This window comes from Patiria miniata, unplaced genomic scaffold, assembly GCF_015706575.1.
Source record: "Patiria miniata isolate m_02_andy unplaced genomic scaffold, ASM1570657v1 HiC_scaffold_24, whole genome shotgun sequence".
NCBI lineage: Eukaryota > Metazoa > Echinodermata > Asteroidea > Valvatida > Asterinidae > Patiria > Patiria miniata.
In genome coordinates this window covers 8,999,523-9,014,207 of record NW_024037063.1, presented here as the reverse complement: position 1 = coordinate 9,014,207, position 14,685 = coordinate 8,999,523, and the positions used below count along the sequence as shown (strand labels likewise).

The window sequence follows — 14,685 nt, the reverse complement described above, 5'->3', positions numbered from 1 at the left end:
GCTCGTCAACCAACCTCACTCCACCAAGCCCCCCTTGAGGGACATCTAACCTCAGCAGGTGTTGGTAGATCGGCAGATCTGGCGGACGAGCAAGTTATCACGCAACTTGCCAACGGCGTACAAACAGCAATTGGTTGTGCAAACCACAGGGCGCATGGATAGATGCAAGCAACATGCAGCCATGCACTACGCTGGTGGAGGAGTGGTGACACGCCAGCGGAATCCATTCACCAAAACCTCCAAAAATGAATCACAACACTGAGAATCACAGCGATACCCTATTGAGCGTGGGGACCCCGAGCGCGCCAACTGGGTCTGAAGCTACTGGGGATGAAGGTGATCATGCTCTCTACTACCCACGCTGTAATGACGCCTTGCACTCAAAGCCTTCACTGAACGGTGCGCGGTTGAGTTTGCGTGAAGAACGAAGCACGGGCACCTTTAGCTTAGGATGCTGGAATGTGACCACACTGAACTATAGCCTAGCACCTGAACATCTGATGGCCACTTCAAAAGCCTACCGCTATGACGTCATTGCTCTTAGCGAAACTCACAACATCGGTCAGGAAGTAGCATGCAATGGACACATAATCATGTCGGGTGGTGAAACTCACCATGCAGGTGTGGGAATACTGATGTCAAAACGGGCAAAAAACAGCTGCCTTGCCGTCTACTACATCTCTGATCGGATCATGGCTGCCCGCTTTCGTCTGAGGAAAGGCTCCCTGCTGTTTGTCTCCGTCTATGCACCTACATCCACTGCAACGGATGACATTATCAACAACTTCTACTCACAACTACAAGATGTGATCAATTCAAACAAAAAGAACTGTGACACACTTGTTGTGGCTGGTGACTTCAACCCCAAACTTGGAAACCAGCGCATCCCTCTTGTCATGGGACCCCATGGCTATGGTGACAGAAATTCAAGAGGAGACAGACTTGTTGATATCTGCATGGTAAACAACCTCACTGCCGCACACTCCTGGTTCCCCAAGCGATCTTCTCACAAGGTTACTTGGATCAGCAGGGCAAGAAACGCAAGAAACGCCATTGATCACATCTTAATTAGCACAGAAGCAAGGAACCACCTGACTGACTGCCGTTCCTACAGTGCTTGCTTTGATACTGACCATCGGTTAGTAATCTGCAACCTGAAGTGGAAATTCCGTCGTCATGCTACTGCACGTGGACTACGACCTCAACATCCAAACGTTGAAGCCCTGAAGTCGGAACAATCGTCTGAAGTCTTTCGGCAGCTGGTTCGATCCCGTGTTACTCAAGGTGACTCTTTTGAAGCTGTCGCATGTGTCATACACGAAGCATCTCTCGAGACCTGTGGTACACAAACATCCAAGAAGAAACAGCCGTACCTGTCTGAATTAACTCTTCATCTGATTCAGCGCAAGAGGAAGGCTGTAGGCACTTTAGAATTCACAGCTCTGAGGAATGAGGTCAAACATGCATGCCAGAAAGATCTCAACGAATGGTTGGTAACTAATATCAACACATTGAACCAAGCATACCAGAATCACAATTGCAGAGCTATGTTCAAAACTGCTGATGTTCTCCTTCAGAAAACATGTACGCATGTGGTGAACATCAAAGATGCAAATGGTCTGGTATTGGAGACAGCTGAAGAAGAAATACAGCGTTGGCATCAGTATGCTGTAGATCTATTTGAGTCCAATCAGCCACGTCCACCCCATCACACAACTGAGGTTGAACGAAACCTGCCGTCACCGGAAGAGACCAAGAAAGCCATACAGGCACTGAAAAACCACAAGGCTCCCGGAGTTGATTGCGTCACATCTGAAGCTCTGAAAGCTGTGACACAGGACCCAGAGATATTCCTAACCCTTCATGGGGCCGTGTGTAACATCTGGAACTCTGGGAAGTGGCCACAGTCGATGACCAAGTCAGTGTACATCCCGTTGCACAAAAAGAGTGACCGAGGCTTGTGCAACAACTACAGAACACTTGCACTAATCAGTCATGCCAGCAAAATTGTTCTGAATGTGATACAACGCAGACTGGAAAGAACCGCTAACATCGAAGTGAGTGACACCCAATGTGGCTTTGTAAGCGGTAAAGGCACAACTGATGGAATCTACCTCCTGAAAGGTGTGGCGGAATCGCACTACGCAGGAAAACGCCCTCTCCATCTGGTCTTTGTTGACTATAAGGAGGCATTTGATTCAGTTAATCATGCACTTCTGTTTGCAAAGCTACGATATCTTGGCGTGGAGGAGGATGTGATGCGGCTACTTGAGGATCTTACATCAACTCAAATGGCAAGCTCCGGTGGAAAGGTCGGATGACAGACGAGTTTGAGACAGACGAGTTTGAGTACGCCAAGTTTGAGTACGCCAAGGCTGTCCATTGTCACCAACACTCTTCAGCCTCTACACTGAGTGTCTCATGCGAGAGTGGTACAATCGCACAGTACACCTAACGGCTCCAGATGTCACTGGTATCCCCCTAAAGGAGATCAGATATGCTGAGGACCTGGTACTGATGGCGCTGTGTAGAGCTGATGCTGAAGAGATGCTTACTACCCTGGGTGATATATCTGACGGGTATGGGTTAGCCATCCACCCTGGTAAGACTGCATATATGATCATCCAGCCAACAACCGATAACAGCACCATCACATACCGCTCGGCACAAATACCTCGTGTCACATCTTTCAAGTATCTAGGAGTGTTGATCGACCACACACTAGACGACAGCAAGGAGGTTCGGATGCGGTTAGGTATGGGCAGATCCACTCTTCGGCAGTGCAAGTATCTGCGCTCCCACCGCGTCAGCCTTGAGGTAAAGGTACAGCTTGCTCGGGCCCTAGTCATGTCAAGGGTACTGTATGGTGCCACCACCCTGTCGTTGAAGGCAGCTGACATCAAACACCTAGACAGTTTTGGCCGAACCATTTGGCGTCACCTGCTCAACATCAAGTGGCAAGATCATGTGACAAATAAAAAAAGACTGATGGAGATGAGCGGCGACCGGTGGTGCTTCAGCAGTAGCACTGTGATGCAACGAAAGGCAGCATGGTTGGGCCATGTGGTTCGGCACGGCGGCAAGGCGGCAGCTGTTGTGGATGGGATGCCAGTGGGATGTCGTCCCTCCGTGGGCCGGCCAAAGATGCGCTGGGTGGACAACATCCGTGAATGGTCTGGGTGTGACACCAACGAACTGAAAGCAGCAGCACTGGAAAGACGGGCTGTAGTGGAAGCGGCGCCAGTGATCCCAACTGTGTATAATTTGAGGAGGAGACCATGGGCAAATGCCTATGTCTAACGAATGAATGAATGTCAGATCAATCAGTCAAAGGATGGAGAAGAAAGTGTATGTGGATGCCTTAATTTGACCCAAATATAACTACTCTGCTTAAAGCTATAGTCCATCATTTGCAGCCATCCGAAAAGTAACTGGCGTTATCATGTTGAAAAACATACTTGGTTGAAAGATAGTAAGTGGACTAAAACTCCCTGTGAAATTTTTCTTACTGGCAAGCTGTCATTTTGTCGGATCAGTGCGTGACATCGCGTATAGCTGCAATCGGCTCATTGAGAACGTGTCTCAGACGCTGAATTCAGGCCCAATTCAAAACATGATTCAGCAACTTTTGATTTGAAATTAAGATCCTAGAATGCTGTTTTTCTCGGAATATACAGCTGAGCTGACACTTCATCAGGTTAGTTGTTCAGTATCCTTCATTAGATTTTGAACACTTTTGTTACTTCAAACGAACAAAATACCCATAATTACAAATGATGGACTATATCTTTAAATTGTTAATCCCCGCCGTGTAATATTTTTTTCTCCATATTTTGGTATATTCTCAATTTATTTTTCTTCATTTTTTGAAAGTTTATTACCGTAATTCTACTCGCACACAGTTACTTTTTCTGAAGTATATAAGTGACTGTATAAATACGAGGACTTAGTAACGATCCAAAATGGCTACTTTTATGCCTAAAAATTGTGCGCATTTACCTTGTCTCCAGATATCTTAAAGTAGTCTTGCCAAACCTCAGTATTGTTGAGCTTCAAATTCACCAAGTAGCTTACTTGCGCAGTAACCCTATTAAAACGTTATGGAAAATCATATGACCAATGACAACATTGTGACATTTAGCTCAGCAAACAAAATACGGGGGAAAACGAGCTGGCTGTCCGTAAACCGTAAATTAGGCCAAGGGTCGCCTAACGTGGGAGACTTGAATAAGTTAATGTAAATCCCCCACCCCCAAAAAAATTCTTGCAATAATTATGTCAATGTCACTTTTTGTTTCCATTAATTTTCTTTCCAATAACTTTGGGAATTTCCTTGAACATTTTCAAGTCTCCCACTTTTAGCAACCCTTTACTAATTGGGCCACTTAACAGACACCTCGTTTTCCCCGTTTTTGTTTGCAACGCTAAATTTCACAACGTTATTATTGTTCACATGATTTGCATAAGATTTTAATAGGGTAACTGTGCTAGTAAGAATTTGAGGCTTATCAATACTGAGGTTTGATAAAACTACTTGAAGATATCTGAAGACAAGGTAAATGTGCGAAACTTTTGGGTATGATAGTAGACATTTAAGATCGTTACTATGTCCTCATAATTATTTAGTCACTTACATGTATATGTTTTCGAAAATGTTATTGAAGTAAGGATGTGTAAGTATAATCACCAAAATGAATTTTTAAAAATATAATAACAATAAAAAATATCCCCAATATGGGGAAATATATCACACGGCATTTTTTAACGATTTATGCAAATTAGGTATATTTAGGATCAATATTAACAAAGGCATCCACCCACATATGGTTCCAAGAATTGATCTAACATGGATTTTAATGAGATACATTTATTTCAATGCTGCCATAAATGATGATACATAATGTTACATATTCAAATTGACAATACATGTACAAAGATATATTTACAATTCGGGCGATTCACAATGCAGTGCGTCACCAAGAGTTTACCATGGAGAGTTCATTTTTCCCAGTGCATTGTGGGAGATGGTCGACAAATTCGCAGCGCGGGACATTTGAAATTGTTAGTTTTTCGGCCAGAAAGTTCGTAAGCATATGATTCGAGTATCTTTTTGCCCTTTTCTTTTCGTTTTATCAATATGGAGTTTTTTTGTAAGGCGGCAGAATGCTTTGCCCCAATCTATAACAAATTAGCTCAATTCTTCTACTGACACTCCTTCAAATGGGCCATGTTTTGTCGACCGTAAACTTAAAAAACGAACTCTCCGTGGCAAAATTTTGCTGGCGCACTGCATTGTGAATTGCCCGAATTGATCTAATAGTGAACATTAACTAAATGGCAGCATCTAGGTCCGGGGTGAAGCATCAGCTTTTGTTCCACAGCCTATGGACAGACAGACAAGTGACAGACATACATGGAAAGAAAGAGCACAGACACAGGTGTACGACAGTAATCAATGCCGTTATGATCCCTATTCCATTGCTTTAGTACATGTATGCATTTAACAGAAAAAGACGTTTTTAGTTTTCTAGCATAAATAGAGAGAGTGGGCGATGATTTAAAAGAGTCATCCAGACAATCCCAATATAGAGTGCCACCTTTTATTTTCGGGCAATGAGGTTGTACTATAATTAACATAAAGATTTTTCCTAGTAGTACTGCGGGTATTATAGGAATGAATGTTTGAAGAAGGTGTAACACAGGGGTTAAAACAAGCAGGTTATGCACGATTCATATGTTTATACATACATTTTCCTAAGTTAAGATGATACAGGTCAATGAATGTTAACAATTTCAAATTTGAATATACAGGCCCAGAGTGTTCACAAAAGCCAGTTTTAGAAATTATTCGAACTGCTCGTTTCTGCAGAGTAAGCAGTCTGTTGCATTTAGGAATTGGACTACCCCGAGTCAGAATTGAGTAATTTAAATACGGTAAAACAAATGAGTTGTACAAGGCTAGTAATATGCTACTACGTAAACGTATTAGACTGTTCATAATACCAATATTTTTGATATTTTAGCTGTCATAACATGTATATGTTTCTTCCAAGTTAATATCTCATCAATATGTATTCCCAAAAATGTAGTACCCTCAACCTGGTCAAGATTAGTATAATTTAAAATTATAGGAACAGACTGAGTGAGCTTGTACTGGCTAGCACAAAATATTATATAATTTGATTTGTAAACATTTATACATAATTTATTGGCTAAAAGCCAAGTAGTGATTTTCCGGGCTCAAGATTAAGGTTCTGTACAGCTAAGTCTACATTTTTGCATAAACTTGTGTCATCTGAATAAAAGGAAAATGTAATGATATCTGAAGTATTGCAGATGTCTTTAATGCACAAGATAAATAATAACTGACACAATACAGAGCCCTGTGGTACACCGCAAATAATAGGCCGTTTTGTAAATTTTACAGAATTATACAAAACATACTGGGATCTGTCACATAAGTAACTTTTAAACAAGTCTAGGGCTATTCCTCGGATACCATAATTTACGAATCATGATATCATGGTAAAGTGTATCAAATGCTTTCGATAAATCCAGAAAGATGCCAATTGAAAAATGATTGTCATCTATATCTTTACACAATTTGTTAACTACATAAGATGTCGCTAAATCAGTAGCGCGATTACGTCTAAAGCCAAACTGTGATTCCGAGAGAATGTCATGTTTGTATATAAAAGATATTAAACGTATAGATTAACTTTTCAAATAGTTTCGAAAATGTTGATAAAACAGAGATGGGTCTTTGATTTCCAATATCATGTTAGGAACCTTTTCTTATATTGGTATAACCTGAGCCTTTTTCCAGCTGTTAAGGATTTATTGAAGATGTCAGCCAGCTGTTTAGCTAATGAATACTTGACCTGTTTAACAAAAAAAAGAGTTCAATTCATCAAATCCAGGGGCCTTTCCTGAAGGAATTTTGTTCAGAGTATCCACAATGTTTTCTTGCGTATTAAATGGGAGTCAAAAAGAGTGAATTCGAACACCTTTCACTAAGGAATGCCTCAATGGGAGTGTTATGTAGCGGTAGCTCACTGGCAAATTTGCTCCCTATGTCAACAAAATACGTCGTCACCAACACAACGAACTGACACCCGGTGGTTTGCGTTGCAGAAATATAAATCGGAGAAAAACGCTTTTAAAGGTTTGACACGAATTTACTGCTTAGTTAATTAGCAATTAAATGATTAAGACGGGTGTCAGTTCTTGAAAACGAAAATGTATGTATTTTTGGAGAGTGTACGCATGCAATAGCGTTAGTTAGTGTCAGTTCCTGAAAACAAAAATTGACGTGTTTTGGGAGAGTGCGCGCACCCACTGCGCATGCGTGCGCGCACTCTCCAAAAACACGTCAATTTTCGTTTTCACGAACTGACACTCCCTAACGTACGGTGGCCCACAACTGTCACGGCAAAAGCAAAAGCGCCACGGCAAGCGCAAAAGCGCCGCGGCAAGCGCAAAAGCGCCGCGGCAAGCGCAAAAGCGCCGCGGCAAGCCCAAAAGCGCCACGGCAAGCGCAAAAGCCCCGCGGCAAAAGCAAAAGCGCCGCGGCAAAAGCAAAAGCGCCGCAGCAAGCGCAAAAGCGCCGCGGCAAAGCGCAAAAGCGACACAGCGAAAGCAAAAGCGCCACGGGTTTATTGGGAAGGGGCGTAATCATACATGCCGCTACTACATCAAAAAATAAAATGGGAAGAAGAAAGGCCGCCACCAGGAATTCTTATTAATCACAGAATTTAATTCTCGGAGAAGTGATTTTATGGCTGAGAAAATAGCAAGGAAAACTGGTCAGTGCAAGCAACGTTCAGGGAATAAATCGTCGATATTAATTTGCTGCAGGAAAATTCCAAGATTATTCCAAGAGAGTTGCTGCCTTGAATCAGAGTTTATAAAGGAGTGGGAAAGTGGGACTCGCTATCAGCACCTCCAGGGCCGTTCCTCATTTCTGTACATTTCGTGGGATGCATTCAATTACGAGGACGGGAGGCTCTGTGAGCTGATGCATTTTTTTGAAGAGTTCCTTCCTTCCGACTAGCGTGCAGAGAAGAGTTCCGTTAATTTGAACCTTAGTTCACCGGTGTGTATACCAGTGTAGGCACACAAGTGAGCTGCCCAGAGTGTATGAGTTAAGGTGTTTTTCTTTTTCAGTATATCATACACATCTAGGAAGTCAGTTAAGGCTCTCCTGCAGGGCTGCGGTAGTGGGTAAGGCTTGTCAACACGTAACTCGCCGGCGGGCCCATTAGGTTAGAAATTCCCAGAGAGCGGGAATTTCAAAACTCTTCCCTGAACGTTGCTTGCACTGACCGGTTTTCCTTGCTATTTTCTCAGCCATAAAATCACTTCTCAAAGAATTAAAGTCTGTGATTAAAAGAATTCATAGTGACGGCCATACTCCTTTCCATTTAATTTTAAATGTAGTGGCGGCATGTATGATTACGCCCCTTCCCAATAAACACGACTGAGTTGAAGAGAACTCACAAATCGAGAAATGGATCGTTCTATTAGACAGTTGCAACGCTTTCGACAGAGGAGGTTAGGCTGTGGATTTCATGTAAGGAACGTAACACAGGCGACGACTTTGGATATAGAATAAGAAAGAAAGAAATTAACTTTAAAAAAGGGGGGTAAGGGAGAGACACTAAACAAAGGAGAAGTGTTATCGTTCAGATGCACAGTTCTAAGCTCTTCTATGAACATTTGGTGGCTCTGACAAGAGCCGTTTGCTTTGTTTCGAGTGAATACAGAACTATGCCGGAAACAAGCCCTCTTTCTGCCCTGCAGGCTGATTCTGACCACAGGGCAACTAATCATCGCTATCGCTAAGCATCAAGAGGTCTTGTTCGGCTTCTTGGTTTCTTGAGCCGGGGTGGGTGGGCAAATGAGTTCTAGGTTCTAAGTTAATTTCTTTCTTTCTTATTCTATATCCAAACTCTGGACAGCTCAATTGTGTGCCTACACTGGTATACACACCGGTGAACTCATGGGCGTCGCCAGGATTTTTCTAGAGGGAGGTAAACATATTTTTTTCCAACAGATTCTTGTATTTCTGAACAAATTCTCGATTTCTCAGTTTTAGACGGGGCCAGGTACATTTTGCCACCCCCCCCAACTCATTAAATTTACACCACAATGACTTCGCGCCTCTTTTTCTTTTCTTTTTTTTTCTCTTTTTTTTTCTCCTTCCTTTTGTTTTGTTATGCATGATAGTCGGAAGGAAAAAAAACTCTTCAAAAAATGCATCAGCTCACAGAGCCTCCCGTCCTCGTAATTGTTTTGCATCCCACGAAATGTAAAGAAATGAGGAACGGCCCTGATGGTGCTGATAGTGAGTTCCACTCCTTTATAAACACTGATTCACGGCAGCAACTCTCTTGGAATAATCTTGGAATTATCCTACAACAAATTAATATCGACGATTTATTTTCTGAACGTTGCTTGCACTGACAGGTTTTCCTTGGCCTTGCTATTTTCTCAGCCATAAAGTCACTTCTCAAAGAATTAAATTTTGAGATAAATAAGAACTCCATGTAGTAGCGGCATGTATGATTACGCCCCTTCCCAATAAACCCGTGGCTCTTTTTCTTTTGCCGCGGTGCTTTTTCATTTGCCGCGGCGCTTTTTCTTTTGCCGCGGCTCTTTTTCATTTGCCGCGGCGCTTTTGCTTTTGCTGCAGCGCTTTTGCGCTTGCCGCGTCGCTGTTGCGCTTGCCGGGTCGCTGTTGCGCTTGCCGGGTCGCTTTTGCGCTTGCCGCGGCGCTTTTGCGCTTGCCGCGGCGCTTTTGCGCTTGCGGCGGCGCTTTTGCTTTTGCCGTGACAGTTGTGAGCCACCGTACTAACGCTATTGTATGCGCGCACTCTCCGAAAATACGTAAATTATTGTTTTCACGAACTGACACCCTGTGCAGTGTCACTTCGTGGTAACAAAAAACACAAGAACTTACCATTTTCTTCAAAAATTCATTAATAAAATTTGCTTATTTTAGATGATTTCAGCAATTTTAACTTCGTCAGGTTAAACTTTATGATACAAACTGCTAATATCGGCAAAAAAAAGAAGAAAATTTGAATTTGAATTTTTTTTTTTACACATGTGATGCAGAGGGTGTCAGTTCGTGGTGTCGGTGACGACGTGTTAAAGGCGTCAGCAATTTCTTTGCTTTCAGTGATTTTGTTACTATCGCTACAGAAAAACATAGGGTTCAATTTTTGTTTACGCCTATTGAGTAGTGAATTTATGAGTTTCCAAGAACCTTTAGTGTTATTTTTTGGTTGAATACTATTTTTGCTGAAATAGTTTTTCTTTGATAATTTTATAACAGAGTTGAGTTTATTTCTATCCAAGGTATAATTAGATTTGTTCTGTGAAGTAAGGTTTTTATGAAACTTCTTGTACACGTGGTTTTTCTTCCTAACAGAGCTGTAGATACCCTCAGACATCCACGGAGACTTTGATTTATCATAACGATACTTAAAGGGCACTGCGTCCTGGAACAGCCCAATTGGGCTACAAAACGCGCTTTGAACAAAATGATGTTAATCGGAAAGAACATTTTGAAAGTAGGATATAAACATCCACACAACGATCCTTTAAAAACTGGGCTTTTATTGTTATTCCTGTATTATGCGTGCGAGAACGACTTTCGGCAACCCCAAAAAGTCAAGCTGTTCGGGGTGCTCTTTGTGATTTTATCCGTAAAGTGTTTTGCGGCTGTGAAAGACACCACATTTTGAGCATTGGTGATTGGTCACCGCTGTTCGCGAGCATGGTGTTGTAAGACACACACAACGTGTATGTCGTACGCAAAAGCGTATTCGTACTCCGTCGTGTCCGATGTAAACAACCTTTTTTCCGTCTTTTCTCGGGAACAGTGAGGCATAGGGTTGGTTTCCTTTCAACCAGATGTTTGAAATAAGATAGGTTTACAATCCAAAACATGACATTTTCGGGATTTCAGGACCTAGTTGCCCCTTTAATTTCAAGCACAGCAAAATATCTTTAATAGGGTTGTTTAACGTGAGCCAAGCAGTTATTACATACAGTGGATATCATTTAATGACATTATTCAATCCCGATCAGTCTCATTCAGATCTCATTCAGATCATGAGGATGCCAGCTATTACCAAACAAATGCCGAGAAACGATTTTGTAGAGAACTTTTCCACGTGTACCTGGCCTTCCATTTAGTCGTTTTAACAATCTCGGCTGTGTAGTAGGTGTTGGGTTCTGTGAACCCAAAACAGTGCACCATGTCTTGTACCAGGCGATAAAGCGTGGTCAGTGGAGGCTGGCTTAGTTGTGTCCTCTTGTTTGGCCTAACGATGTGACGGGGAAGAGGAAACATCTTGGTCCAGGGCAGGAGGTTCAGACGGCGAGTCCGGAGGAACTAGGGGTAAATACCTACACGACTGGAATGTCTGGAGTTCGGGAAAACGTGTGGGGTTTATTAGGATTTGGGGCCGGTCGGAGCTGAGGAGACGATGGGCCTGGATCAGCTGCGGCAGTCTGCTTGGAGAAGGCTGAACAGGTTTCAGACAGGTTCTGAATTGTTTTTTTGTAGCCGACGGAGCTATGATTTGATATACATGTATCTGTCGACTTGCGTTTCTCCTTCTACTTCTGAGAAGAATCAGTCTCGGATTGGAGAGGGACCCAGGGGCGATGGCACCCGGATTTCCGGGTATTGGGGCCGTGGACACGGCCGACGATGCCAGTGGAGTAGCGGCAGAAGCGGTTGCGCAGCCGTTGGTCTCCACAGGGGCGGAACCTGGATGAGTTTTGGAAATCACCGCAGACTTTTTCTTGGGGGCCCCTTGGATGACATTTCAGAACGGGGGAAAAACCCTGATAAAATGATCGGTAAAAACTGGACGACAGCCGGAGTAGTCGGGGCGTCCGGATAGTGTGGCGGCCAGCACAATCTTGGAGCGGCCAGAAGACTAGTTTGGAAAAGAGCGATAGGCCTGTCAAATAGTATAAATTAACTAATCAGAATAGGACGCCTGGAGCGTCACACCATGTAACTGTGAGCTAACGAAATCGCCGGTTAATACATGTAACGGCTTTCGTTTTAAAGGCGAAGCACATAATTATTCGATGCAGCGTGAGGGATTTGCTTAAAGCGAAATATCACTCCGACTGGTCGGGAAGTCGTGCCAGTCGAGTTAACAACTTGCAGTATGTTGAGAAGTCTCGCCTGTTGGTCAACACTGCTATGAGACGAAACTGCCGGTTAAAATAATGGCGTTCGTTTTGAAGATGAAAGCACGAACAATTCGGTGTCTTGCGCGTTGATCAATATACATGTACTATGAGAAAACGAAACTGCCGGTTTAACAACGGTGTTCGTTTTGAAAGTGAAATCCCCAAACTCGTTTGGTGCAGCGTGAGGTATTTGCTAAGAAGCTAAATACCACACTAATGGGTCGGTAACTTAGTAGTGTAGGTAAAGGTGAGCGGCTTGCAACTAGAGCAACACCGCTGTGAGACAACGAAAATATGTCGGGTAAATAACAGCAAATCGCCGGTAAAAACGAAACTGCACCGAGTATTCGGTGCATTGTGAGGGATTTGCTAATAGCGAGTTATCGCGCCCTCTAGGGAATAATACAGACATGTATACTCTACGGGTAAATAGAGCACAGTAGAATTGATATTATAATCTTTAATAATTGCACTTCCAGTAAAACTGGAAGTAGTAAGGGTAAAATTACCTTGACATTCGAGCGGGAACACCCTATCATACTGCTGAGAAATGATGGCTATAAAATTGCCTTATTAAATATTCATTACGTCATAACATTAGAGCAATAGACTGCGTGGTAATGTTAATGCGACTTTTTTTTTTGGAATGTTCCATTTTGCTCATATTTGGTACCAACCCCCTCTTTTTGATTGATAATTAGTGAGATATGAAAATTGGGATATAAAATTAACACTTCCGTTAACACCGGAGGTAAGTATCACCTAGACATTAGTAATTATAATACAATGCGCAAAGAAAGGGAATCATACGTTATCATAATGCTGAGAGGTGGGGTCATATGAATAAAAACTAGCAAATTCTAGGAAGTTTAAGCAAAATGCAAAAGCAGTTACTTTGGTATAAAAGCATTAATGAAAAGCAAATGCTTTATTCTGTATGAATAAAAGCTTTCCTCTACTGTTCAGCATTTACTAGACAACAGGTTCGGTAGCAAATGCTTCTTACTGTTTTCATGGACGAATGATTGTCAACAATAGGGTCTCTTTTGTGTGTACGAACTGCCACACACACGTAGGGTTTACACGTAGGGTAATAGTCCAAATCAAGGTGATGCGTACAGAACACGTATTAGTACATTTGATTCTCAAATCCAGCAAAAATAATGAAGACACTGTTCGCCAGTGGCAGAATACCGAAATTATACTTTCATCATTCATGAAAGTTGTAAAGGTCCACAGTGCCCTGTAGACGTCACAATTGCAAAAACAAATCATAGTGTTACAATCGGGAAAATGATACCAAAATTCGATACACACAGGTTGTTGTTTATTGAAACATAAAACATAGTTTGAAAGGATTTGTGACCTAATAAACTAACAATGCTTTCAATGTGTTCAGACCCCGGGGTTCCGTTGGATAACATTTTTCTTGAAATCGGTCTTTTTTGCCGCACTGAACACCTCGCATATCGTTTTCACTCATTGCTTCTCTCCACCCAGGAGTAAATGGGTACCTGTGAGGGCGGAGATGGTTATTGTGATTGAATTAGCTTCCTTTACGCCTAACAGGCTGCATCGAGCTGTATACTCCCCAGGGAGCTGAGATGGTATTTGGAATGTTTCATGTGCCCAATGAGCAGGGGTAATAATGATGTAGCGCCTTGAGCACCAGTCCTGGTGGATACGTGCGCTTTATAAATATCCACTATTATTATTATTATTATTAAATATCGTTTCTTCTAGTAATAAAATTAATAATTAAAATAATAATGAATACTTAAAAATATTAGAATTCCACATAAATGTTATTCAAAATAAAGTGTATGGTATTATGTAGTTTGTTAACGTTTTGTGTTAATTGTTGCGCCATTTATATTAATAAATTCAGCAATTTTTCCCCAGACGTATTTGCGTTATTTGTTTACGGTAGCTCCAACTCAGCCTTGAAAAATGAAGAGTAAATACTTGAAATCTTAAGCATTTACTCCCTTTTATTCATTCGAAATGAACAAACCACTTGTATAGTCTGGCAAAAGCTAAAAAGTAACAGGTAAATACTTTTAGCTTTTAGCAAATGCTTTCCAGTAAAAGAGTTTACTTAAATGTTATTCAAACAAATGCAAGTAAATGCTTAAAAATAGGTAGTAAAAGCAAATGCTAGTTTTTATACATACAACCCATGGTGATCGACCTCCGAATTGCCTCATTATATATTCATGACGTCATAAAATGAGAACAATTAAGTGCACGGTATAAGAGTGCAATATATGTATCTTCAAATGTTGCTTCATATTAATATATAGTACCAATCCCATCAGATTGATAATTAATGAACTATGATAATAAGGGCAAAAAATATCACTTCCGTTAACACCGGAAGTAAGGATAAAATGACCTTGACTTACATGTACCAATTTTCAAATGTAACACTTACCTGTCTATCTAACTACAATGTACAAAGTT

General features: G+C 41.8%; 1 protein-coding gene across 1 annotated transcript; it reads left to right on the top strand.

Annotated features, from left to right (window-relative positions):
* The first annotated feature begins 245 nt into the window (after nt 1-245).
* On the top strand, nt 246-2,321 carry LOC119731895. Its single transcript, XM_038205182.1, has one exon. The coding sequence runs from the start codon at nt 246-248 to the stop codon at nt 2,319-2,321; it is 2,076 nt and encodes a 691-aa protein (XP_038061110.1).
* The last annotated feature ends 12,364 nt before the right edge of the window (nt 2,322-14,685 follow it).

Bases quoted from the DNA above. Each gene is read 5' to 3' on its own strand.
- LOC119731895 (XM_038205182.1), top strand. From the start codon at position 246: ATGAATCACAACACTGAGAATCACAGCGATACCCTATTGAGCGTGGGG.